The 25930-nt window shown below is 43.0% G+C and overlaps 1 protein-coding gene across 11 annotated transcripts in view; it reads left to right on the forward strand.

Annotated features, from left to right (window-relative positions):
* The window catches only part of LOC108153300 (CUGBP Elav-like family member 4), a 318810-nt gene that overhangs the window by 35685 nt on the left and 257195 nt on the right, over window positions 1–25930 (forward strand). Inside the window, exon 1 of one of the 11 annotated variants that reach the window (XM_033386640.1) lies at window positions 6842–6981. The exons of 8 other annotated variants lie outside the window; for them this stretch is intronic. In XM_033386640.1, the coding sequence (XP_033242531.1) occupies window positions 6931–6981 (51 nt within the window). In that variant the 5' untranslated portion in view covers window positions 6842–6930. Of the gene's footprint in view, window positions 1–6841; window positions 6982–25930 lie in introns of those variants that run through there. 2 more of the 11 variants (XM_033386646.1, XM_033386633.1) reach the window with 2 other exon arrangements.

Below are 25930 nucleotides of genomic sequence, written 5' to 3' on the forward strand. Positions count from 1 at the left end.
TCATTTCTGCCACTACCCATATATAAAACATGAATTTTATCTTTGAGCTTTAATGTCTTTGCATGGCCCGCACTCTAGCATAAAAACCTCCTTTTCCATCGCACCCTCGCATGGCCCACTGCAAAATGTGTAAACTACATTTTGTTTTTGTTAGTCGTTTTTTGTTTTTCTGTCATTGTGGCATTTGTTGTAATTTTGATAAACTATGTTTGCAAAAGTCTTTCTATCCGTCATTGGTCAGTTTTCAGGCAGCCAGGGGGCGGTTGGGTGGCAATTGGCTGGCAAACTGTAAGCGAAATGTTTGCAAATTTTCACAGTCAATAAATTAAGAGTTTCGTTTTTCCAAATCGAATTTATGACTATTTATGTTTGTTATTGTTATCTCCCTGAAATGGTAAACACGTGTAAATTTGTTAATGCGTGAAACGAACGTATGTTTTATGTTTCTAATTTCCCGTTGTCCCAGGAACACCGCATTAGCTGGACATTCAGACTATATAATTGAAATTAGTAAAAATAGTGTCAAAATTGGTGTGGAAAATTACGACTCGACGGGGAATCAGAGTGGTGGAAACACACAATAACATGAACAATTTAATGATATGAAATGTTCTTTTTGGGGAAACTTATATATAAATATGGAATGGGTATCCGTATCCATTCCCCTGGAGATCATTCGAAGCAGGATATTCCCGAGTGTAAATAAACCTTCATAGAAATTTTGATGACCCATGTCTCCACATGTTGTTCTGCCCTTTGACTCTGCTTCTGGCTCTGACTTTGGCCCTTGTCTGAAATTCATAATCGAAATTTAGTTTTGCATAAAACGACAAACAAAAATGGAAAACCAAACAAAAAATAAAATCCCAGAACAGAAAAGTTTATTAAATATGCAAAATGGTTTGTATATTGTTGCAGCAATTGTAAAAACTCTGGAAAATAGAGATAGATGGATAGATATGCTGGATGGTGATGGTTGGCTTGCCTATCACATGCTCCTACTCCGCTTCCCCCTTTTTGTTTTCACATTTAGTTGTCTCACTGTTCGATAGAGAGAGAGTGGGAGAGAGAAAAATTTATTGTCGTTTTTGTATAGAAATTTATTACATTTTCTTAGCCCAAGCCTGAGACAGAGATGGTTATGGAGTTTTTCCTTCTTGCCTGCGTTCTTATAGAACTTCTAGCTCGTTGTACCACTTGTCTAGCTAGATGTCTGGCTGTGAATGAGTGTGTGTGTTTGTGTGTGGTAAAAACTTTTCATAGCAGCTCTTATTAAAATTTTCTTAGCAAGGGAAACTCAGCCTTTTGTTCAGCTGTCGCTGCTGGAGAAGAAAGGAAGGAGGAAGAGGGTATCCTGTTGCACAAGAGTTGATTCATTGAGTAGAGGAGAGTGTTCGACCGGGTTCTCTCTTGAAACAACCGTTCCATGAGTGGTAATTAACATATCGAGAGTGCTTTGATGAGTGGAGTCCTACAGCTGAAGGATCGGGTGTCGCCTCCCGCATGCAATCTGCTGTTACCCGGCGCTCGGACGATATAACTTCCGTTTTCCGCTTCAGAACATGGTTCGGATGGGGCTAAGTTTTTTGTGCAAGTGAAATGCGGCCTGTCCGCAGAGAGGAAACAGTTTAGCATAAAAATGAAAAGTCAAATAAGTAGAAGGGCGAACGGGCGGAAGGACTGGAGCGGCAACTGGAGCCGGGGCTGGAGTAGCGCTCAACTTCATGGCAACTGGCAGTTTGGCTTTATCTGAATCTTATGCGCTGCTTTGTCGTATTCAAATTTTGCACAGAGAAAAAGAGAAACGAGCACGGAAAACTGCTCCGAATTGTGTGGGTGCATGGCGGCACATCGGCGGAGAGGAAATCATAACGTAAATTTTTTCGAAAATGAAAAATATCTGCAGCGAGGCGAGACAGGAGACAGGATGTGGGCAGTAACTTTGCACACATGCCAGGAGTCGGCCAGAAATCCTTAGACCAGGAAGTGTCTGCGAAAGAAATTCCTGGCGGAAATCGCCACAACTGAACCACTCCCTCCTCCTATCCTACTTTCCAGACCATATGTATCCGCCCTACCAACCAACCAACCAAGCAACTAACGAAATGTATGCAGTAAATAATATAGTGCATACTTTAAGATTCTACTACTGGGAATGGGAATGGGACGGTGCAGTGCCCCAAAGCTGCATCCAATTGATAAATGGTCCCGGGCTTTTGCTAATTCTCAACTGGAGAAAAAAGAGCCGGAGCAGGAGTTGTAGCCAGAACAGATATATGTATATCAGGATGATCAGACCACCGGCAATAGACACTTTTATTCCGGCAATTTCGCGGTGTCGTTCCTCCTCCTCCTCCTCCTGATCCTACTCTTCGTTGGTCCGAGGCCTGAGCATTGTGTTTCCGCGCTGTCCAGCTGTAAAATATTTTTGCTTACGTGTCCGTACTCCACGAAAGTACAGGCTGGGAAATAAACGTGGGAGAAGAATCGGAGCTAACCGCAGAAAAACTGCCGAAATCAGCACAAAAAAGAATTTAACCACAGTCTGCAATTAATCAAGCACGCCCTCTCATGTTGCGTCCAAAAAAAGACAGTAAGAGGCTCTGGCGGCTGAGAAATTCACCGGCTGAGAAATGCCCTGCATTCGACCAGAAAGGGGACCTTAAGGAGAAAGGTCTCTGATTGGAGCAAAGGAAAGCTGTGGATTGAACTTACAGTAACAGAATTGATTAATGTTTATAAAAAATTAAATTTACCTGGCGAAATCGCTCTATGAAATATTCAGAATATTCATTTTAGTGTTATTCACTGATTCGCGGTAGTGTACCTTATACTTTTAACCTGTTTAAGCATTACAAAAATTGTAGAAACTTAAGGACTTTGGAATAATTTTTGGAACTTTAAAAAAATTTTCCAAGAATATTTCTCTCATGATACTTTTGAGAGTGTGTTTTCCATACTAATGTTTTTAATTGCATAATTTTCCTTCCATTGAACAGCTATGAATGACACCAATTTGCGTCACCTTCAGCTGCAGAGCATACATACATCCGCATCTAAAACCGCAAAAGAATCGAAAGCCAAAAGGCCTTTGATTTTAGTGCTACACACCCACACCTCGCTTCCTTGCCATTTTTTTTTTTTTCTTTTTTTGGTTTGTTGGAGGGCCCTTAAAAAAATAATCCAAATTGTTGGCCAGTCCAGACCTACACCGAGACGAAGCGAAGAGAACTAAAAGCGATTGGGATTGGGGTGCTTGGCGCTTCACTTTGGCAATTTATCTGGCCCCATCTGCATTTTTGTTGATTTTGCGTCGCCGACTGGACCGCAATGTATGCTATTGTTCCGCTTTGCATAAGAACTAACGAACTAGATTTTTTTTAACATTTCTTCTTTGGTCCTGTTTGGGAGCTCTGAGGTCTGTGTCTGTGTCTGTGTCTAGGTCTGGGCTTGCAGCTCTCCAGCTTGGAGAACGGCATTCGCTTCATTGGCATATCAATCAACGGCCGAAAGCGGGAAATGAATTCGCTTACTCACACCAGGCAGGAGAGCAGGAGAGGCAAAGTAAAGGTTCGAGGCGGAGGCCCAGTGGGTAGATGAGGAATTTTTTCTGCTGCTTTGGCCGGATGCTCTTTTAATTAAGTGTAGCCCAGAAGGAGTCCCTCTGTCCGTGTATGCCGCCATGACTCCCGACTAAGAGGAATTTAAGATTTAAAAAGGAGAAAATATCTCAACCCATTCTCTTACAGCGAGTGACAGTTCGGGACGAGAGAGGAGAGGTAGAATAGAGCCGGTATCTGCACTCCGATGCAACTGACAGTTTAATTATTATTTTTTCAAATTTTTCAAAGTTAATCAATTAAAATAGCCCGAAATCTCTACCAAAAGAGGCACTTTCGCATGTGGGTAAGGCAAATAAAAGTTCACTGCCGCGAATTAATAATTTTTCAACCGTGAAATGTATTTAGCTGCTCTCGGAGCCCTATAATTTCGGCAATGAACAGATTAACTTTTATCCTTATTCTTTACATGCATATGCATATTCTCGAGACTAATGAGTTTTATATGTATATTCCGGTCTTTTTCAGACAAGACAAGGGAGTGCACTCTAGTTTCTTTTTTCAGTAAGGCTTTGTTGGCAATTAAATCCGCTTGGAAATTTATGGCCAACGAATTGCTCTTTGCGGTTTCATGCCGACAGCAAGAAAGCTCTTTTTCGAAATCCCTCCTTCTCTGCTAGGGGATTACCTGCGGCGAGGAGCTACCTTATATTCGATTTAAAAGTGTTTCCTGTTGTTGCTGTTCCTGTTGCCTTCTTATTCAAATATAAAAGAGAACAAAGTGGGAGACTGAGAGCCAAAGAAGCAATTAAGCATAAAGCGCAGAGTCAAAGGGAAAGCAACGCATAAGCGAGAAAAAAGGAGAGAAAACCCGCCAGCAAAGCAAAGATTAAAAATGGTAAAGGGATGACCTAAAAACGGGTGGAGTAGAAGGGAAACCCAACCATTGGAAAACCACAATACCCTGCTCATAATGAGGAAAAGGACTTGATTAATGTGAGAAGAGGCATCTCCTTGTGGCAACCATAAAAAATTGTCTGCACAGGAACGTCCGCATCAGCAAAAGCAATTTTCAACTTTGGCAAATCCATGAAATGTGGTCGACGCCGACTACAAAGAGAATATTTTATGCAGGCGCATGTGTAATAATATATTTTATTAGAAAACTGCCAGACGACAGAGTGGAGCTGGAGCTGCTTTTTGCATTTGAAAGCCAAATGCGCGACATTTTTATTGAAGTGCCGCACATCGTAATAAAAATGTGGAAATTCTCGTGGCTGGGATGGGATCCACAAGGTGCTCTTACATATTTCGCACATCATACAGACAGCCGCGAAACGAACAACTGTTGCGCCACGGCTTTAAGGCACACAATATTTTTAACTTGGGCATTTCTATGGCCACAAATGGCTTACAATAGAGCCTGGAAAATGTGAATTCCCATTAAAGGCAGTCGCGGCTACATAGACCGTTATGGAAAATTCGTTTGATATTTTATTGAATTTTTAAATATATTTCCACGCCCTGCCCGGGTAGCACAAAATCCCATATTCCGTTAGTCGTTTGCGAACGTTTCGCTTTGTAATTATTATATTCTTTGAAGAGAAAATATAGAAAGTAGAGGCCATGCTGTTGGGTTTTGGGTAGTGTTTTTCCATAAACCATTTCGTTAGCGACTCTTTCCCTTTGATATCTCAATTATTTTTTATCACACGCCAAAAACTGTTTGCTGGTTTTCCATTTACACACATCACAAATTGTATTTAATGCCTTTTTTTGGTTGGCTTAGTTCAATGGTCCGCAACCCGCGCCAATAGACATTTTAATTTGAATTATTTGCTGCAGTTTCCATTTTTACCAATTTCATTTGTTGAGCTCCATATTTTGTATACATTTTATAAATTTTTTTCTTGGCGCAAAATGGAAATTCTTGTTTATGGAGCGGTCGCTTAAATAACAGCTGTTCCTTTGGGCTGGCCATTTAATTTGAATATTTCCCCCTTTTCCTCTCATTTTTATGGCCCACTCTTAAATTCTCAGAGTAATTGAAATTGTCCGTAGAGCGAAGCCTTCTTTTGGGGTTCTTTATGGTTTAATGATGCATAAATTCGATGCGTGACACTCTGGGAAAAGTAATTTTGTAGATCTCCCTTGGTAGCGATATATATTTTTAACTCCTTTTTAATACCCATTTCTTATAACAATTCGGCGATAGAATTTGATATATTTTTATATTTTGAAGATATCTTAGCATAAAGTATTTAAAAAACACATATTTGCATGCCTTGTCAATGTTTTTCTCTCACTTCTATCTCTGCACTTTTTTACTCTTGAAACTGTTTATAATATAAAAAAATGTGTTTTTCTAAAAGGTAAGTGCCATATTTATACGATTATGTGTACCATCTATGTGTATGTGTATCTTTTGAATGTCTCTAAGTCTCTAAGAAAATCTCCAATCCAAATATTTCATGACTTTGGGTTTTTATTTTGAACTGAAACTGAAGGAACGGGATCGAGAGACCCGATAATGGGGCTCTACTGACCATATATATAAAAAACATAAGTTATATAAATCGATGTTGTTATTGACTTCCATATATTGATGTTGTTCTATAATTGATGTTGTTGTTGTTGATGTTGTTTCTACTCTATTCTATTGTACTCCTAAGATTCTATATAAAAGCAAAGATACGTACTTCCAATGATCATGATTTCTGTTTGTCATATATACACCCACATATATATTGATACATACTTATATTCCAATCCACTCCAATCCTACTATGCTCATTGATGTTTTTGTTGTTTTTTTTACCCTCTTATTCTGCATTTCAAGCAAGAAGAGTGCAATATTATCTTTGAGTTTTCCTTTGAGTGTTGTGCCACATTCTGTGCTTGTGTTTCTCTCTTGAATCTCTCATCAATTCTCTTTCAGGTTGCGTATCCCTGTGGTGCCCTGAGCGTGCGACGCATGCGCTGGCAACAGCATCAGCAGCAGCAGCACCACCAACAACAGCAGCATCATGTCACACAGAGGCATCCCTTTGGGTACCCCTATCCCCGTCTGTGTGTGGCCCAGCGGCTGCAGTTGCAAAGCCATCAGCAACAGCAGCAGCAGCGGCAGGAGTCGCATCAGCAATCGAGTCTGGGCCGGCTTATTTACAACAGTCGCAGCAATTTGCGCGAAATTTGTAAAACTCGTGCAATTTGCTAACAGCCATTGCATGCCTCAGCCAGCGATGCAGAAGCAACAACAACAGCAGCAACAACTTCAACATCATTATGTAACTCAACAAAAAGAACAACCACAACAACAAGAACAACATCGACAACAACAAGTCAACTGGTGCAGTCGCAAAAAGTGCAAATGCAACTGCAACCGTTGCCGTGTTCTACGCAAATTAGTCAAAACAAATTGGTAGGTGACCCACACAACAATCAAGTCCTCGAAGCCAGAAACCAAGCCCCATACCTCCCTTCTAGCCGCAGATGGTGATTGTGTTGAAAGAGCAGCTAAAAGCTTGATTAGGCTCCCAGAGAGAAAGAATTATGCAAAGAAACTCAAAAGATTTTCACAAGTATCAATTATAAACTATTTTTTTGCTCTCCACCTCTAGGCCCCCGAAATCAGCCAACATAATTATTGGCAACATTCCTCATCCTACAGCGAAAAGAGCAGGTTGAATAGGTTGAAAGGTTGAATATACTCGGATAGAGAAATTTGACAGGCTAATCTACTCGTGCTACAACACCAACCAAAACAGAGGATATGAGCAATGAAATATTAATTAAGTTCGGTAATTTAAAGGCCGTATTATATTGTGCTAATATATGGACTCAGCCCGAAATAGAGGAGAGATATATTCTTATACCAAGAGACATTAGGTACTATATTTTATCTCTATATCTGTGGTGTTCCGCGCAAGATCGGGCGAACTCTCTTTTCAACCGCGCAAATAAATTTTATATTAGCTAGCTTCATGCTCAAACTTCGAGAGTGGTTGTTACGAACGATTGATTGGGCACATAGATTAAAGTCCGAAGTTCTCATTTAATTTTTAATCAAGGAAAAATCAATTGGCCACAGTGTCCGATCTACGAGTATCCGTAGACCTGTTAAAATGGACTGGTTTTAGGATCTGTCCCTCTCACTTCCAGGAAGGTTTTACAGGAGTGTTCTCTGGTCTCCCCAGAGCGAATACCCCTTCCAGTAATATATGAACTAGAAATGTAACACCCCTTACCGTCATGGTTTCGCCTTTTTGCACTGACATCAATAGTCAATAAATTTGTCTTTGCCTTTACATCTTTGATTAAAGTACTTTGGTATAGAGATACCTAAATACAGATATATAAGCTAAATACTGGGTACCTTGATGTTGAGACACGTGTGGCTACACATTCCCAATGGTATGTCTTGATGTGTGGTGCAAGCATTTAATGTCTTCATACAACTTGCTAGAGGCGCCTCTTCATCATCGTCCTCATCATCGGGGTCGTTTCAATGTTCAGCTGGGGTGGGTGTGTGTGTGTGTGTTTGTGCTTGTGTACTCTGCTCTCGTCATCATTTCCATCAGGCTGAATAGCTTTTCAAATGCCAAATTTATGCAAATTCCGTCAGAGCCGCGACGACGAGACACGAGACGAGAGCACACGGCATTTTGCACATGAATATTTTTGTGCCTAGGCTCTCACCCAGGATCCTGGAGCCAGCAACCAAAACCCACATACACACACACCTTCCCTCACCTTCTCTCTCCTTCCGTGTGTCAGTATTTGTAGCTGTGTCGAGTTTTTGAATTGCCATTTTCCGTTTTTGGCGACCGAACGGGCTCCAGGTTATCCAGGACTCCTCTGGCGGTGGCAGCGGTTGTGGCATGGCGTGTGTCGCAAACGTGCCTTTTTGTATTGCCTTCAATCATCTATCAATTTTTTGAGCACGTGTGCAGTTCTCTGCCGTTACTTTTGCATACGTTAAGGGCTGATACAGTCCTCCGTCTCTCCTATGAGCTCGCCTTCAGTTTGCCCTGACAATTTAGCAAAGTTTTTGAAAGTCCTTTACTCCTTCGCAATCCTCCTCCACGGAGGCATAATTCATGTTGTTCAGTCGCGTTTAAATGTGCATCACGTAAATGGCAAACAAGACGCTTTCGTCGTTGTCCCCATACTGGTCACCGTGATTTTTAGTCGCCACACACGTGGTGTGTACCGTTGTAAACGTAAAGGTAAATGCCCCCAGAGCTCTTGACTGTCCAGCTGCATTCTCTTTAAGGACTTTGGGCTCTTCGCAGACTCGTGCTCGTTGCATACTTTTGCTTAATTGAGAGAGAGTGAGAGACAGAGACAAGGCAGGGAAAATCCAAAGGAGACCATACAAAATGGAATGCAAGGATAATTACACTCCCCTGGCTATTGCACTGTGCACCCTGCCCCGCATACTGCTCTTACAACTTCATCCGCATCGTGTGAAATCGTCGGCCAAGGTGTTGACTGGAAATTAAAATTAATTGAGAATTCCGTGTGCATTCCAAAACGAGAGTGTCGCCAAAAGGCTGCCGTCGTAGTCGGAAGGAGGAACAGCATCTGGGCGCAGGAACACATGGTACCACATGGTCTACTTCCTTTTCCCATTCTTCTCATCTATTTCTCATCTCACGTGCCAACTTTTTGGGGTTTCGACCTTCCCCTCTTCCTTCAGTCCTTCCTGCTTGGCTTCCTGGCGAACTTTGGCACTGGCCAGTGGTCCAAATCAAGTCGAAAAGCTGCTCCGCTAACTGCTTTTAGTAATAAGCTTAATTATTGTTAAATTGCTTTACGTGACGTCAGCTAAGGGAGCGAAAGTTCAGTCTGACCTGTTTGCACTGGCCTGAACTTTTTTCTCTCTTTATCTCCGCGAATCGAGGTGCAAAAAAGTTACTCGGACGACACTTTCCCGGAGGCAATTAATGAGCTCTGTCAGCAGCTGTAATAAGCAATTATTTCGGGACCTATTTTTACTGAAATGGGGGAAAAAAGGATCTTAAAGGGTTACTAACGAAAGTTGGAACATTCATAATGATTGAAAATATAATGTTCAGAAATTCATACAGATTGCATAGATATTCTATCGGGAACCCTCGCCTCTTCGACAGAGTACTCGAAGCTATCCCTTGCAGAGGGATCCAATTATATTAATCTTAATCTTAGCCAAGCCCCAAGTGCCTTAAACCAAAGACTTACCAATATGTTGTGTGAAAAACACGAGATTGGTTTTTATACGTAATGCAGGTAATAGTCACTTAACGCCTGTATATATGGATTCAATGGAATCACGAAAGACAGCCATCCGCAGCATATTATGGGATGGTTGGAACTGAAATATTTTTCAGAATGAAATGGAAAAATCGTAGATTCTGATTGTTCTGATAGTTCTGACATTAAGTGAGTGGGATTGTTATTATTTCCCTGTAAATTCCTGTTTCAACTACCCGTAGAAATGCCAGCCCATCAATATTTTCTGACATTGTTGTTGTTTAATTTTTGTTGTTGTAAATGACAACGTAAAAATGTTTTCCTTAACGCCTGCCCGCTCCTTCGGAGCTCACTGCTGTGCGAGAAATTAAACAATTTAATTATATTCATGTGGCAAAGTTATGATGCTTTCATTTCCCTGGTAAAGGTAAACACAGACAGCGGCTCCAAAGTGCCGAGCGACAATTGCAATTAATTGCATATTTTAAGCGATCCCTGATTAAAACCGCAGAAAACAACAGCAGCAACAGCAACATAAAACTTTATGCTTAATGTCCATAATAATGATAGCAAAAATAGGACGTAAAGACTTGCGAGCCGAAAGTTCTGATATCCTTGCAGACCCATATTGTTTGAATGCTAGCAGGAATTTTAATAAGTTTTCAAACTGGACTATTATGGGGGATATATGATTTATGAAAGATATTTCTATGTGGTCGGATATTCATTTACTCTGGTCGGAATTTTAGCACCCTCTGCCAAGCGTATAAAAAACGACGGGAGGCCCAACAGAATAGCAAAAAGAATCCCCCACAGAAGTCTGGTCCAGCTATGCCAAAGAAGGGAGTATCAAAGGGAAAAAAATAATTGCTCTTTATGATAAAAATTAACAATTATTATAATCATTAAAATTCGCTCATTTCTGTTTTCCGTTATTGCGACAGATATAATTATGCACAATGAAATTCAAGGGGTTGAACTCACCAGAGATCATTTATTTAATGGTTATATTTATGGCGGCAATAAAAAACAGGAAGCGAAACAATATCTTTATGCGTAACAAAAATGATCCTTTAGCTTTAAAGATTACGTGCTAGGCAGGTTAAAAAATTGCCAAGCCAATGTTCAATACGTTCAAAGTTTCTGTAGCTTTTGGATGAAAATTGGAGTAAAATTTTTAAGATTTTACAAAGGACACATTGGATACCTAAAACATCCTACTACATTCTACTTGAGAATTTTTAGAATTATTTTTAAATAATATATATGGCTTTCCCAGCTTCCTGCCCTTCCACCCCTTTCCAGCTTTCAACACATGTGTATGTTAGATGGCTTTACTTTGCCGCCTGATGCTGTTTGAAGTTTTGATTCATTTGCTGCACGTATGTGGAGAGGCTCCACTGTGCGTGGAGCAAACAGAAGGGATGAGGCTGAGATGGGTACACGCGCGGCTGCTATAGTTTGCTGTCCATGTTCCCCAAATCCAACCCACGCTTTCACTCCGCTTCCTTGTTTAGCCATGCAACAAGCAACAAACTACATGGACAAGCTGCAAGGACTCGCAACGACGTGGGGGAAAGGTGTGCGGTGTGGGATGGAGTGTGTGTCCTGGAAATCGCTTTTTGCTGGCTGCTTATCACGCATGCTAAACAAGCAGACGACAGCAGGAGACGAGCAAAGAAAATACTATTTGAATTTTGATAGAAAGCAGCTGGCTTTTTGCGGTGCTCTGGAGCGTCCTTCCATTGCCATGGACATGCCTTCAACTACTTTCCCAACCTCTGTGTCTCTCTCTACTCCTTGCATTTTTTCTGTTTGTTTCACTACATGACATTCATTGATATTTTGTGCAAGCGTAGCGTAAATTCAATTTAATTTTGTGTAAATTCTTCAAATGCAGTTTACAAGTCCAGGAAAGGCCATACTCCAGCTGCATCCCAGAAGCATGCGTGCTCTGGTGCTTTTTTCCACCTCTTCTTGTTATGTAGGAGCTGGGGGACATGGGACATGGCTATAGATGTAGATGAAGATGTGCTCTCCTGGTTATTTTTGGAGCATGTGAGACCGCGGCTAGGCCGGATCCTGGGTTGTTTCAGATAAACAAAGTCAGTTTAAACATATGTACATGAATGTTTTAGTTTCCTGTTTCCCCCAAATGGTATAGGGATTCTTAAGGTTCATCAAAGTTGGCTTCTCCTTTCAACCCAAGGTCTGATCTGACTCCGATTTCCCGTTTATTTAGATCTTAAGATTCAAGACTGGGAAAGAACTTGCGCCTAATGCCAACTCGTATTCCTTCTACGGGGATCGATCACAAGGGGTTAATAAAACGCAGTCGCGGATTTTGTTGGTCCTGGCCCTGGCCCCGTAGTGATGTCAACGACAGACGAGGGGACCTGCCTAGACACCACCTGGAACTATTCCTCCTTCCTGAAGCACACAAAACTTTACCTAATGCGTGTGACGAAAATGAGAAAGACCTGCCATCGCATTTTTTTTAGCCATAAAGGTGCAGCGAGTATTTACAATGCTGAACTAAAAATAATGTTGCATACTGCGTGGCGCCCCAGTGATTTATGCCAGTCACTCGGCACCACCCACCCAAGCACATTGTGCTAGCACCACTGAGCTCTAACTTTTAAATGCCAACACGGCTGGGAAGTGGTCCGAGTGTGTGGCAGAGTGGGAGGAGGAGCAGTTGTTGTTAGACTACAAAGTTGCAGGTGCAAGTGCGCCCTACATCATCGCTTTACACATGACGGTAGGACTGTGGGTGTGGCGGAGAAGGTGGGGTCTAAGAAAACACAAATATGCATATAAAATGTTGATTAAATATTCAAGCACGCAGCCAGCTTTGTCAGAATGTAGCAAAAATTTATTTAAAAGCTAAAAAGCCTATAATTATTTAGTGACCAGGTCTCGAAAAAATGTGAAAGTGGGGAGAAAAATAATTATAGTCATAGTTAATATACGAGTATTTCATTAAGAAATCAATTCACCAGCTGCAAAGCAACTAAAATATTTAACTGCAAACAGAAACAGATAGGAAAAGCAGAACTCTGGCCTAGGAATCTGTTGAGCCTCATATTGGGGTGCTAAGTGTAAGTCTTGGTTATTAACTGAGTTCAACAGCTAGATGCAGTGGCCAAGTTGATGACATCAAGGTATAGTAAGAAAAAGCCATCATCGTCTTCGCTGTCGTCGTTCTAAATTATGCAAAGTTCAATCAACTTACGCTGATTGGAGAGCCACAAAGTGTCGAGTGTCAAGTGGGTGACTGAAGTAGGAGGGGCAATAAATCAAACTCTTCTATATATGTATGTGTAAGTATGTATTCGTAGAGAGAGTAAGAGAGAGATACAGAGAGAGTGTTGGCTGTGGCAGAGAGGTATCCATTAGAAGTGTTCGCTGCAGGATTTGCTTGGCTGCGCATTCCAGGCTTCCATCTCACCTCGTTTTAAGCGGCTTTAGGCGCTAAGTGGGAGAACATCTTTAGCATTCTTTAAGGTGGTAGAAAACCCAAGAAAACTTCTTATTGGAGTACTCCTTATAGGTACTTTTTCTTGGTGCTTGGGCTAGTCGTCTTCAAGTGTTCAAATCTCTTTCAACACCACCCATTTTGTTCCTTTTAATGCGACCTTCGTGTAGTCAGCTTGGTTTAAAGTGCTCCCAAAAATTACTAGTTAATTCGGTTGGATACTCCTTCGGGGCCTTCCTTCTGCCTGAAATAAAATTCTCACAAAACACCCTACAAGAATCTGCTCGTTTTGTTTCCTACTTTCTGGTGCCCTCTATCTGGGGTTGAGTGTGCATCCTCATCAATATCATATTTATGCTCGGGTGCCAACAAACAATCGAAAACAATACAAAACACTTACTAATTCCTTTGCTCCTTTTCTCAGTCCGTCGTCAGTCCGTACGAGGGTTCGCTCTCAGTCTCTCAATCTCTCTGCTTCTCCTTTGGATTGCTTTATGTATGATTCCTACCCAGACATGGGACCGTGTTCGAGTGTGTGTGTCCGTGTTCCGAATTGGCCTTGCGCCAGAAATTCTTCCTCTTCTTTCCTTGTATATTGTTTTGCTATCGCTTTTTCGGTACTTCGGTTTTTGTTTTCGTCTGGGGAAGTGGATATCCACCGAGTGGAGGGAGGCTACAGGGCCACACAGGGCCAGGCATAGTTTTTGGGTTAGGCCGTTATGCATATTTGCCATTCAGAAGGGGCTGCGATGGGGCTTCCCTTCCCTAAACGAATATACATATGCCAAAAATGTGCGTCATGTGCTGTCAATTGTTGATGATGTGGGAATTAGGTTCTCGAACAAGCAGGCTGCTCGGTGGAGGAAGGTGGACGAGTACTCGAACAGAAGAATGGTTTAAGGTCATAGGAAAACATTGTTTGCTGTTTCAGTGAAATGAAATTGAACTCTTAATATTTATGATGAAATTGTGCAATTTCTAATCTTGATTTCTCTCTGTTTCAGGTAAGTGACTGAAGAAAGCAATTCGCACTAGAAAAACAAAAAAAAAACAGAGTGAGTAACATCTGTGGGGGGTTCCTTGATCTCTTCCTGACACATTCCCAAAAAGGATTCAAAGCCTGCTGCATTCAATCGATTGCAATTGCCTCTTCAGATCCATTTAATATTTTCCCCAAAAATTGCCACAGGCCCCCAGCCGACAATGTGTGTGTGCGACATTCATTGTGCAAAGCCGCAAGGGAAGTGCGAGTGTGTATGTGAAGAGCCAGAGAAGTCGCAATAAATCAATCAATATCCTACGTAAGTACATGTTTTGTCTGCCATATGGTTTGGCTTCGGGTGTGCCTTTCCGTCTGCCACTGTCACTGTGGCGACATCAACTTAAAGCCCGGGAATGTCTGCGTCTGTTCACAGTCTGTTCTGCTCCTGTTTCACCTCCACTTTTGGGTCGTAATTTAGATACCAGTTGTTGGGTCTTTTTTCCTTAAGCACATTAATAAAAATGTGTCCCTATAATCTTTTGCAGTTGTCTTTGGCTTGCGGCCTTTATTCGTTACACTCCAGGCTCTGGTCCTGGTCTGGGTCCTGGTCCTGCCCTATCGCTTAGTACTATTCCTGCACCAGTTCCTGATTCTTTTCCTCCTTTCAGAATAGATATTATGGGTGTAGAGCTGTCGGTCAAGTGGTGTGCGGTAATACGTTTTAAATCAAATGTCAGATAAAATTCATTTGCAGAGACAGAGCATAGTCGTACCTGCAATACCGATATTTGGACCCATATTGCTTTGGAAGGATTTATTTTTACCACAGAGAAAAGGAGTGTCCATAAATTGCACGACTCATTAATTTTCCTGAAATGGCGCTCTGCTCTTATTACTGTGACTCTTCCCGCCCTGTTCATCAACATGCTTGCAAAATTATATGGTTAGGCCCCAAACGCATAATTGATTTAAATTGTACACGCACACGAGGAATGTCCGGCCCTATGTCCGATTCCCAGGACTCGCCAGTAGTCAGATCTTCTGATATGGTGGCAGATAAAACAGCCGTTGTGGGCCATTCCGCCTTTTCCGTCCAACTGTTGATTAGCCCAATGCATTCAACCCCACCGCAGGGAAAGGCTATAATTATACCCAGGAAGTGTTTGGGGATTGTGTACGAAGAAAAAAACTAAGTATCATTGATGGAATGCCAAAACACTTAACCCAGTTGAAAACCATTGGCAACAACTTGGCAGAGCGGTAAATGGCCGATTGGCAGATTAATGGCAGCCACGTTTTCCGCCTCCAGCCTTTACCACCGTCTCGGTCACGACCAAGAATGTGGCTTAGAAGGCATGCTAAATAGCAAAACTCCAGAATATGCCTCCATCAGTGGGCCATGGTTCTGCAGTCAGCATCTGCCTCGCTTTGTATGCCATATAAATTTTAATTTCCTCCCTGCCTGGCGGCCATCCAAAGCTGACGCCGAGACCAAGGCCAGAGCCAAAGCTGAAACCCAGCCAAAGGCTCAACCCAACCAAACCGAACAATCTGCAAAGTGATAGCAGGGCACCTTCCAATTCCAACAATTGTTGCTGAGTTAACACAAAATGCAGCCAATCTCCTTTGGCCAAGTCTATTCTGGTTATGGCTTTGGCTATGGCTGTGGCTCTGCTCCTGGCGCTTTAGATATTTGTCAATGTCCCATGGCCAAAACTATTTGGGCCTTGGCAGTGCTGTACCAACAATGTAGAGTATTGGTCGGTTTCCTTATGAGTTTATTAGTGATTCGGATTCTGAGTCTGCAAGCAATTTTGCATATAGTTCTGGCGTATACTTAATGCAGCTCTTGCCTGGGATGGCATTGATTATCTTTTTGTTTGCTCGGGGGATTGTTGACCAGAGCAGAGAGACACTGAGTGTGTTCATCAATAGATGATGTCTCTATTTATATAAAGTCTAATCATCCTTTCATATGAACACTTTTCTTGCTCGAATAAATGTGTTTGCTTGATAAATTTGTTTCCATTTTCAATGCTCTAGCTCCCTACTCCTTGATCCATTAATTTTCACTCTGGACCACTTGGCGTATGCTTAATATTTTGTTTACGTTGTCTAATGACCAGACTTTTAACTTTTTTGCACTCCCTGCTCTGCTTTTCTCATATGTATCCCTCACTTCGCCATTTTTCTGACTTTCTCCGCTTCTCTAGCTTGGCTTGTATCCCCACCGCACATAAAACAAACTTTGCGGTTACTTAATGAAGCTGAAAAATTGCCTCGGTTTTCCCCATTTTATTTGCACTTGCTTTCGCTCTATCTCTTCTTGTTGCATTTTCCTTGTTTTTTTTTTTGTACTTGTCCATCTTTTTCCCTGGCTTCGCTTTCTTTTTTACGGATTGCAAACGCTGGTTAGGCTTGGGCTGAGAGTGAGAGAAGTAGTAGAAGATCTCCTGCAGTCAACGATTTAGCCTCTTGCGTCTATTTATGTTGAGTGACTGTCTAGCCAGACTGGGTAAGGAAGGGGCCTGAGCCTGGGACTGCCATTAAGCGGCCTCCCACCATAAACCCAGCAGGGGGAAACTTAACGCAAGTCTTGCAGCCCAGGCCCCAGAAGTTGGAGCCACTTTCACAGTCTTTCGCCCAGTCATAACCGCAGTCTGTCTTCTGACTGAAAGTTTTGACTTCATCATATCCAATTTTCATTTGAATTTTTTGCAACATTTCATTTTTAACTGCTGAACTTTGCATAATATTTCTTGGCGGAAACTTTTTCTGCTTATTAAGTGCCTGTTTTGGCTGGAGTCCTCAGCTCACTCTCATGCTCCTTCAACTGCCGATGACACCCATGCGAGAAATTGTTAACTTCTTATGGAACGTTCTGATATGGAAACTTTGGTAAAATCAATTAAAGTCATCGCAGGATTGGGTCCAGTCCCTGTTCTGTTCTACGCTGTTCCGTTCGGTCGGAGCCCCCTAAATAATGACTGCTGATTTGTAAATGTCGGCGGCCAGTCGACGCCTCTGAGCTGGACTCTCGGGCCTCGGACTCGGATTCGCACTCGCACTGACTGTGGCACTGGAGCTGTCTGCCGTGTTTGCCACTTCATTCATCTGTCTTAAGTGCTTACCACGCTGACGTTGTCGTGGTTGTCCCGTCGTACTCCTGGCGGCGGCCTGGCGCCATGCAAAGAGTATGTGTACTATTGTGTATGCTTTGCTAATTGGCCACCGACCCCGACCCCGACCCCGCCCTGACCCGACCTCGTGGAACAGGGAGCTCCAATTCCCATGCTAAAACTCTCCGGTGATTGATTTGTATGGCTTAGGCTATATGTGCGCGAAACGCAACGATAAACGGTGTAAAATTAATTAGTCAGCCGAGGGACGTGAATATATAGCCAAGCAATCAGCTCGATTCCTCCGATTGTCTGTCTAGCGCTGGTTCTGGCTGTGACTCTGGGCTTATAAATACATAAATGAGTCGCGTTTATGCCACCTATGTGACCGATTTTTAAAGCCTTTCAAAGAGTGGTCTCTCTCAACTCTTTCAATTTCTGCGTCATAAGGTGGAACCCGGTATACATTTAGACGTTAAAATTATTGACTGTACTCGTAAAAAAGAACTCAAGAGAGCGAGAGAACTGGCCGCGATAAACATTTTATTTTTGGCACCGCACTAGACACAAATTGTCGTCGTTCTGCGGTCAACAGCCACCCGTTCAGAGATAATTTTCCGACTACGAGTAGCCACCGTCTTTTAACTGTAAAATATCACTAACAATTTCCTCCTACGACTCCTCCACACACAATGGTTGTTTATTGGGAGCCGAACAAAGTTTTCCTCCTTCTTCTTGTTGCTTATCTGTGGAAAGTGTTGCGGGAAAAGTATCCTTCGTTTGGGACTATTTTTAGTGTCTGATTTTCAAGAGACGTTTAATAAAAGTTTCCAATAAAGGTACACTTTTCACACGGTAAAAATTTATTGTGGTTCTTCACTAAGACTCTGTCGTATAAGAACTAGCAAATCCCGAACCCGCATCTATTTCTTGTGGCCTTCTATGCGTTTACTTCCATTTAGAGCACCAGAAGACGTTGTTTCAGGTCGTCTGACAAATACTGACCCGGGTTCGACCAGACCTGCAGCTGCGGCTGCGACTGGATGTGGGGCATCATCATTGGACTGGTGTTTCTTCCTTTCGTGGGACGCTCTATTGTGGGGATGTGAGAGACCTTGAGCGACGGAGACTTCCTGCTGCGGGTCGGATATTCAAGCATAATTTTGTTTTGATTTGCACTAATCAAACGGAACCCAAAGTATAAATCGAATAGAGCAATAGTTTGATCGAGAGAAAGATGACGTTACTTCGATTCAATTTTTGACGGCAGCAATCGGGGGAGGGGTCTGTCATGTTTGGGGAAGCACTGTTCAGAGCCTTCAGTGATTGGGTCGGGGGATATTGCCCTACGCGGCCACAAATGGAATTTTTAATTGTCTGTCTGCTTATAGAATTTATAGACCTGCTCATGATTTCTTGAATGCTGCAGAGCCGCTGCTCATCTGGCAGCCAGCTCCATGGACAACCCGTTACAAGAGCTGTCATTGCACAGCGAGCACTCGAATCACTTTATTATATAAGCATCCTCTTCGGTATCCTCCTCAACCCGACAACCCCTCTGTTGGCAGAAAAACGTGAACTCCAGTGCCTCCCCTCAAGCTAAAGAGCGACTGCTGCTGCTGCTGCTGAACTTTGTCCCTCCGGTGGCGACAACTTAAGTTATCTTTATGCCTCAAAAGGCCTACAACTGACTACTGTCTGCGCAGGGGTGTGGCTCGGGCTGGGTATCTGTCTGTCTGACAAGCTGTTGAACAAGAGCTGAGGATGAACTGTGTTACACTGAAAGAAATGGTGCAGCACGTTTCCATCCAGAAAGAGCCAGAACCGACTGCGAGACTGAGTGAGTGATTTCTGCGAGGGGGTGGAGCTAAGTGGAGGTCGGAGCTGTGTGGCAGCCCGCTGGGTACGGACTCTCACTCTTACCCGCATCCGCATCCGCACCCGCTTTAATATTTCAATTGAAATGCAGAGCAGCACAATTAAAAATCAAGTCAAGTGATGCGTGCCGTGCCAAGTGTTTGTTGTATAAAAATGAAGCGCCATAAATGGATAAGTTGTGGCTGGTTCTCGTTGTCTGGTTGAGGAGGCCTCGAGGCGGTATCATCGTCGGGCTGAGCATTATCTCCATTACCATCATGGTCCTGCTCACTGGTCCGGCCCTTGGCTCTATTTCTTTGTTGGTTTATGTGTCCCTTGCTGTCGGCTTTTCGTTTTTTATGAAGAGTGCGCTTAGCCAGGCAATATTAGGCTTTCTGTTTCACTCTCTGTCTGTCTGTTTCTTGTTTGCTGTGACGACCCCTTCTTTTCTTGTATGCTTTCACAAAAGCGCAATGGAAAGACGTTTCTACAAAAGAGATTACAATTAAAAGGATTTAGTAACTCTGAGCCTAATGAAAGAGCATGAAATAAATATTTGCAACGACGCCAATTGGGCGATTAAATAATTAAATTTAATTCGAGTATTTCCCGAATATACCGGGGCTTTAGTAGCTCTTCCCTAAAATATAGTCGGATTCCCCCAAAGACATCTAAGAACTTGACAACTGGAGCAGTAAATGAAAATGAATGAATATGAGCCCTGTCCCAACAACTGGGCTGTCGGGGTAAGAAGCGGAATAGAATAATCGAATTTTCCTGCCAGAAGCAGAATTTTTGCAGCTGCAAACTCTTTTATCCGGTTTCGATCCTCGTCCCCCTGGCATCTGGCGAATCAGTGAAGCGTGCTTTTGGCATTTAACAAGCCGGTTGTCCAGCAATGGGTTCGAAATCATCCTAACGCAGACGCAGGCCAAAATTCCTTTAATTAAAAAATGTTTGCAGCCAAACTTTGCATAATTTCATCTCGATAGTTTTTCAGTCAAATGTTTTTGGCACTCACGTTCACACAGACACTGACAGGCACTTAGGCAGATGTTGGAGAACCAGAGAGTGAAAATACAGGACTGCCGGATTGCCGGATTGCCGGATTGCCGGATTGCAGGCGTCGACATGTGACAACTCATCAGGCCACGCACGCAAAGGGAAAAGCGTTGGTCACCTGCGTGTCTCTATATCCATGTGTCCCTGAGAGTGTGTATGTGCGTCCCAGAGTCACTGTGTGCCGATGTGTGGTGCGAATTAGTGTCCAGCTGTTGGAGAGAGTGTCCTGTCCGGCCATTGTGATATTTTTGCAGTCGTCCTGCCGCCTGCAGTCTGTTCCTCTGCGATGTGCTAATGGCTTTGGCAAATCAAAAGCGAGATGTGTCAATGGGCTCCACAACTGAGTGGCAGGATAAATTCGCATCATCACCACCATGCCACCGTGCCTCTTCTTTTATTCCTAGATGGTTTATAAATTTGATGAAAATGCATGGGAAATGCGGCATATGCGCAATGGAATTTTATAAAAATCTAAACAGAAAGTTTAAGCCCAAGCAAATCTAGACAGCAAATAAAGTGTAGGAGTAAGGCAAAAAGCTTAGTCTAATAAGGTTGGTTTGTCGTACACAATGACAGAATCCTATAATAAAATAGATATCCCTGGTGCTCCAGATGGATCTGCTGCCTCAGCTTACGCCGTATCGGCCATAGAGGAACGAAAAGGAATAAAATCTAACAACTGCTGCACTTTGGAAGGTCGGGCCGAGGGATGTGCAGGGTAAAGGAAATGCATATTTTTGATGTTGAAAAATATTTGCAAATAAATTGCCAAAGCCAAGAGCGGGCAGCAGCTTCAGAGGCAACTCCCAAAAATGGCTAGCAAACGCAATTGCTATTGCAGTTGGCTAAAACCCTTCCCCACACACTGCACCTCCTTCCATCCATCTAGCGAACCCCTGCCGACGCGTCGGCTGGCAGTGACGTAAATCTATTTCAGTTGAGGGATTTGTGCATCAAACATGCCGGACAGTTTAGTATTTCAGAGCTCTTGCTCCTCCTCCTGCTCCTGCTCCTCCTCCTCATCCTCTTCCCATTCTGTTGGGTTGTTCCTGCACTGCTGCGCTGTTGTGCGCGTCACACAGTCATAGTGCGTATGAGCAATCTTTGTTACTATTTTTAGAGAATTTCCGTTGTTTTTATCATCTATTTTGTAACCCTCTCTTTTTCATTAAATATCTGAACTGAGAATTTATTTCATTTAATTTCTCGCTGCACTTGTGTTTCCAGAGCATGCAAAGTAATTGAATTTGAATATGCTTTGGCCATATAGAGGATATCTCCCTAGAAATGCTGAGAGCAAAGGACCCTCAGACCCCAAACTCCCCGCTCAGATTTATTTTGAAGCTCGTACATCAAATTGAATTGGTTTTCGTTGCCCAGTTGGTTAGTTGTTGACTGTTGTTGGGATTTTTTGTAAGTGAATGGTTTTTAGTTAGTTATACGGAGATAGCCAGACTCCCAATCCAATAGGGAACTGACCGAAAGTGGTTATGTGGTTGGGGGCTTAGATCGAGGTCCCAAAGAATCAAACAAAGAGGCGTCGAGGTTTTGTTGTATTAAAATGATATATGTATGAAGGGTATAGGCCAACTCTCTGGAGTTTTCACTCAATGTTGTTTTATTGCCCATGGTTCTGGCCTGAAAATGTAAAAAGGTGGAATACTTTTGGGATTTTTTTTGTCTTAGCTATCCCATAAAAAACAAGAATCAGGTTATCCTAGCTGTACAACGTAATAATTAATTTATTAATGGTCCCAATAAGAGATAGTTCAAAGCAGTTCATATTTTAATAATCCACCAAGGCTTTTTAGCAGGAGAGTACATGTGAACGCCTAGAGGAACGACTGGGAGTTGGCCCATAAAATTGAACATTTGGTTCGGCCCATTCATTCCGTCTGAGCGGCGCGGGCCAAGCCACCCGTTTTGCATCCCGGCGCCTCGCTGATTTGCATGCGAGCTGAATGGCGACCGCTTGACAGGAGCGGAACGACGAGACCTCAAAGTCAGTCCTCGATGGGAGTTCCCGCTCCCTGCCTGCCACTCGTCATCGTCGTCGCCGTCGCCGTCGCCGTCGTCGTGCTATGTGTGACATTTGTTTGTTCAGACGGCACTCCTGGCGACAAATATAAATGTTAGTTACGCTACCAGAGTTCTGCTTGCCAAATTGCCCGTCAAGCTTCCCCAGTTGCGGCTGAGACAGGGACTTGGACTGCTGGTAGGACTGAAAGAAGGGTTATAACTAGTACTGAGACTGGCTGGGGCTATAAATATCAGGGGCCGCCGAGTCACATGCAATTTGTCTATTTCACCCACTCTGAGCGCAGAGAAAACCCCCTGCAAACCGGATGCCGATTATCCTGCTTGATCAGTCAGATGTACGACCAGAGCGTATTGCCTTACAGTTTCAGTACTGCCAGTCATCCTTTAGCAGGAGGGACCCTTCATCTGAGAACTGCCCACTGACGTCATGGTGGAGTCCCCTCTCATTGGAACTATAATCGAATTTCCAACCAGTTAGCCCTGCTCTCCTTCTCCCCCGGCCAAGTCGTCTGGTCCCTTGTGACTAAAATGGCAAATAGTTGGCCATTTTTCTTTTGTCTTTTGGCTCATTTACACGCACAAGAGCCCAATCCCATACACTAGAAGATAGACGAGGGCGCAAATTGCGTGTCTGGCCATAAAATTGCCTCGTCCTGGCCAACCCTGCCAGCCCTCTTGTAAGGTCAGATACCCCCAAGGCCAGACCTATGTCCATTTCGAGTCCTGTTTGTTTTGTGGCCATCCTCTCCACACTTGCACTGATTTCCTCACATTAGTTTCGTACATACATACAATGTAGGTTTCGATTTTCTCTCAATGCGGGGTGTTGTTCGGGGCTGCCCTTTTTGTGGTTTAGTAAATCTAATTTATTTGAAGTAAGCTTGTTAAAATATGGTAAAACGAGGCAGAGGACCAGAGGAGACTTTAACCACGTGACCCAAATTTCAGCAGAGAAGGCCCACTGCACTAGAGCTGCTCTTTCTCCTATTTCGAAGCGTATTTTTTTTTTTTAGATTTTTCCTTCCTTTGTGGCTGCCACAATCGCACACAATTTGCTCATTTCAACCGCACCAACGGAGTGCGCTACAGAAGAGTAGAGAGAAGGTGGCGCCCATTGGGGCACTCACATAAATAGTAATTTGTGTAGTGCGTTTTTGTGGGCGCAGGTAGGCGTGTGCTTCACCGTTTTAGCTAAATTGCCACCGTCCGGGGCAGCTCTCTCTAACACACTCGCCCCCACATACACAAACACAAACGAAAATAGGGGAAAAGCCGCTTAAGTTGCAGCCGAAACTGTTGGAGCGGAGCGGTGTAGGGGCAGGAGCTGGGGGCATGGGAAGGACGATGACGAATGTTGATGACGAGGCCGACGACGACAACGACTGCAAAATGTACTCGTTAAAAATCTAAAATGTAATGAAAACCGCAGGACGCCTACGAGCGTCTGGTCAGAGCAGACCGAACTGGACGATGGGTTCAGCCTCGGCTCCGGCCTAGTCACGTTGAATGGGATTGTTGAACAGACGGCGAACAGTGGAACAAACAATAGCGAAAGTGTTTCAAATTTATTTAGCTCAACCTTAGTTCAAAGGGAATTTTTATATCGTATATGCTAGCTATCGTATGCTAAAAACATTCAGATCGGCGCAGGACAGTCTTTCCTTTCGTTATCCCAGTGTCTCTAGGAAATTCCGACTCGATTTTTGCCAATTCCATTTTCAATTCCAATTGATATTTTCATAGCATTTATTCCAAATGCTCCATAATGGCATAAAATTTATGCCATAAATACTTTGGAGTTAACCATTTTCCAAATAAAAATTTCAATGAGAATCTTTAGACCCACTGTCCGTAATCCAGCGGCGTTGCCACAGCCAGCACAGCCAGAGTTTTGACAGGTAGCCCCCCAATCACCCACTCACCCACAACCATACTCCTAACCTTAGCCGCCACCAACAAATCCTCCTCCACCAGCTGGCGCAAAATAAAACGTAGGCCACAATTGATCCAACTGGAGAGCCGAAAATTTTGCCCAAATTAATGCTGGCCCTAAAATTGATAGTAAAATGTATTGCCCCTCCTGCCAGGGGGCTTTCATCTTTTCACTATTTTTTTTGCATACTCTTAGCCGTAATAAAGTTGGCCGCTTTAACCACAAATAGAATTTTTGGCGCTTGTGGTTGCCCTACGTGAGCATTAGTAACTGCGGGAGTGTGTTTGGGTGTTTCAGTCTGTGCATTAGAGTGTGTCAATGTGCGTGTTTAAATTGCACTCTCTCCGTGGCGTCATTACATATTCAAAGAGGCAGCTCACGTACAGCATTTTTGTAAAATTTTACTGCTTCTAATGTAATCGTTATGCCTCTGGCCCCAGCTCCACCTCGAGCTTCACCCGTTCTTCTCTGCTTATGTTCCTCCAGCACATTTACATTCTCATCCTCTTGCGGGTCCTGGTCCTCATCCTGGGGCCTGTCATTTAAGAACGCATAAAGTAAATTTCCTGTTTTTAAGCGTGCCCGCCACAAACACACTAACGACACATAGCTGGCTCCTGGCTTTGCTCTGGCGCTGGAAGAGACTAGGGCAGACTTGTCCTCGAACTGGGAGGCATCGTAGGTGTGCTGATCAGACTACCTCAGCAGCAGCTGGAATCGCTAATAAGGGATTCAAAGAAACTTTGGGGGAGCAGTAATCGTTGCCACCAGTGGCAAGCCGTTCCTCACCATAGCATAGCATTAGGTGGCCCTCAGGCAGGTTCAAACGATATATCCGTTAAATCGATGACCTTCTTAGAAATTCGCAATTTAAATGTGCGCGCTTAGTTTTATTTCTTTTCGAACTTTTCGAAAGAATTTTTCTTTCTAGCTATCGATATTTATATCGAGGGACCGCCATCACTATTTGTAACAAAAAGATCCTTGGTGGCGTGCCGTGGTATGTAGTGTTTCACAAAAGCACACCATGTGGCGATTTTTGTTAGCCGAAACGCCAACCATGAGTTTCAATAAAAAGACGCTAGCTGGAGTGTGCAAAAAGAGGGCGCCAGATAGCTTTCCCTTTACGTTAACAGAAGATGACTGTAAAGTTAAAGCTCCTGCCTCTGGCGGCGAAAAAATGAACCTTACGAACTTTGTTATGTTACATTACATTTACATTTGACATGAGACATTACATATGTAGAACACATATGAAATGTGTATAAGTTAAACTTTAAAATATTCAAATATTTATTGAGGTTATGTTTCAGCAAAAGCTTTATAAATTATTACTTCCCATAATTTTGAAGTGATTTTAATAGTCAATGAGCTTAGGGATATATTGTTATCTGGTGCGTAAGGAAGCGTTTCCGATGTTTCCATGTTCTGAAAAAGAGCGCACCATCCCTCTTTCTCTCCACCAAAAATAACCCAACAAAAACCCAGAAAAGATGAAATTTACATTTAAAGCTAAAATAACCCGAATTTATTTTCAAAATATGCTAAACAGCTTATATAAGCTATTTGCAAATATTATAAGCTAGTCAACTTTTAAAAAGGCTAGACCTAACCTGAAATGGGCTACGCTGGCAGCACTGAACAGAACGCGTTCGTGTTCAAACG

This window comes from Drosophila miranda, chromosome XR (assembly GCF_003369915.1).
Source record: "Drosophila miranda strain MSH22 chromosome XR, D.miranda_PacBio2.1, whole genome shotgun sequence".
Classification (NCBI taxonomy): Eukaryota; Metazoa; Arthropoda; class Insecta; order Diptera; family Drosophilidae; genus Drosophila; species Drosophila miranda.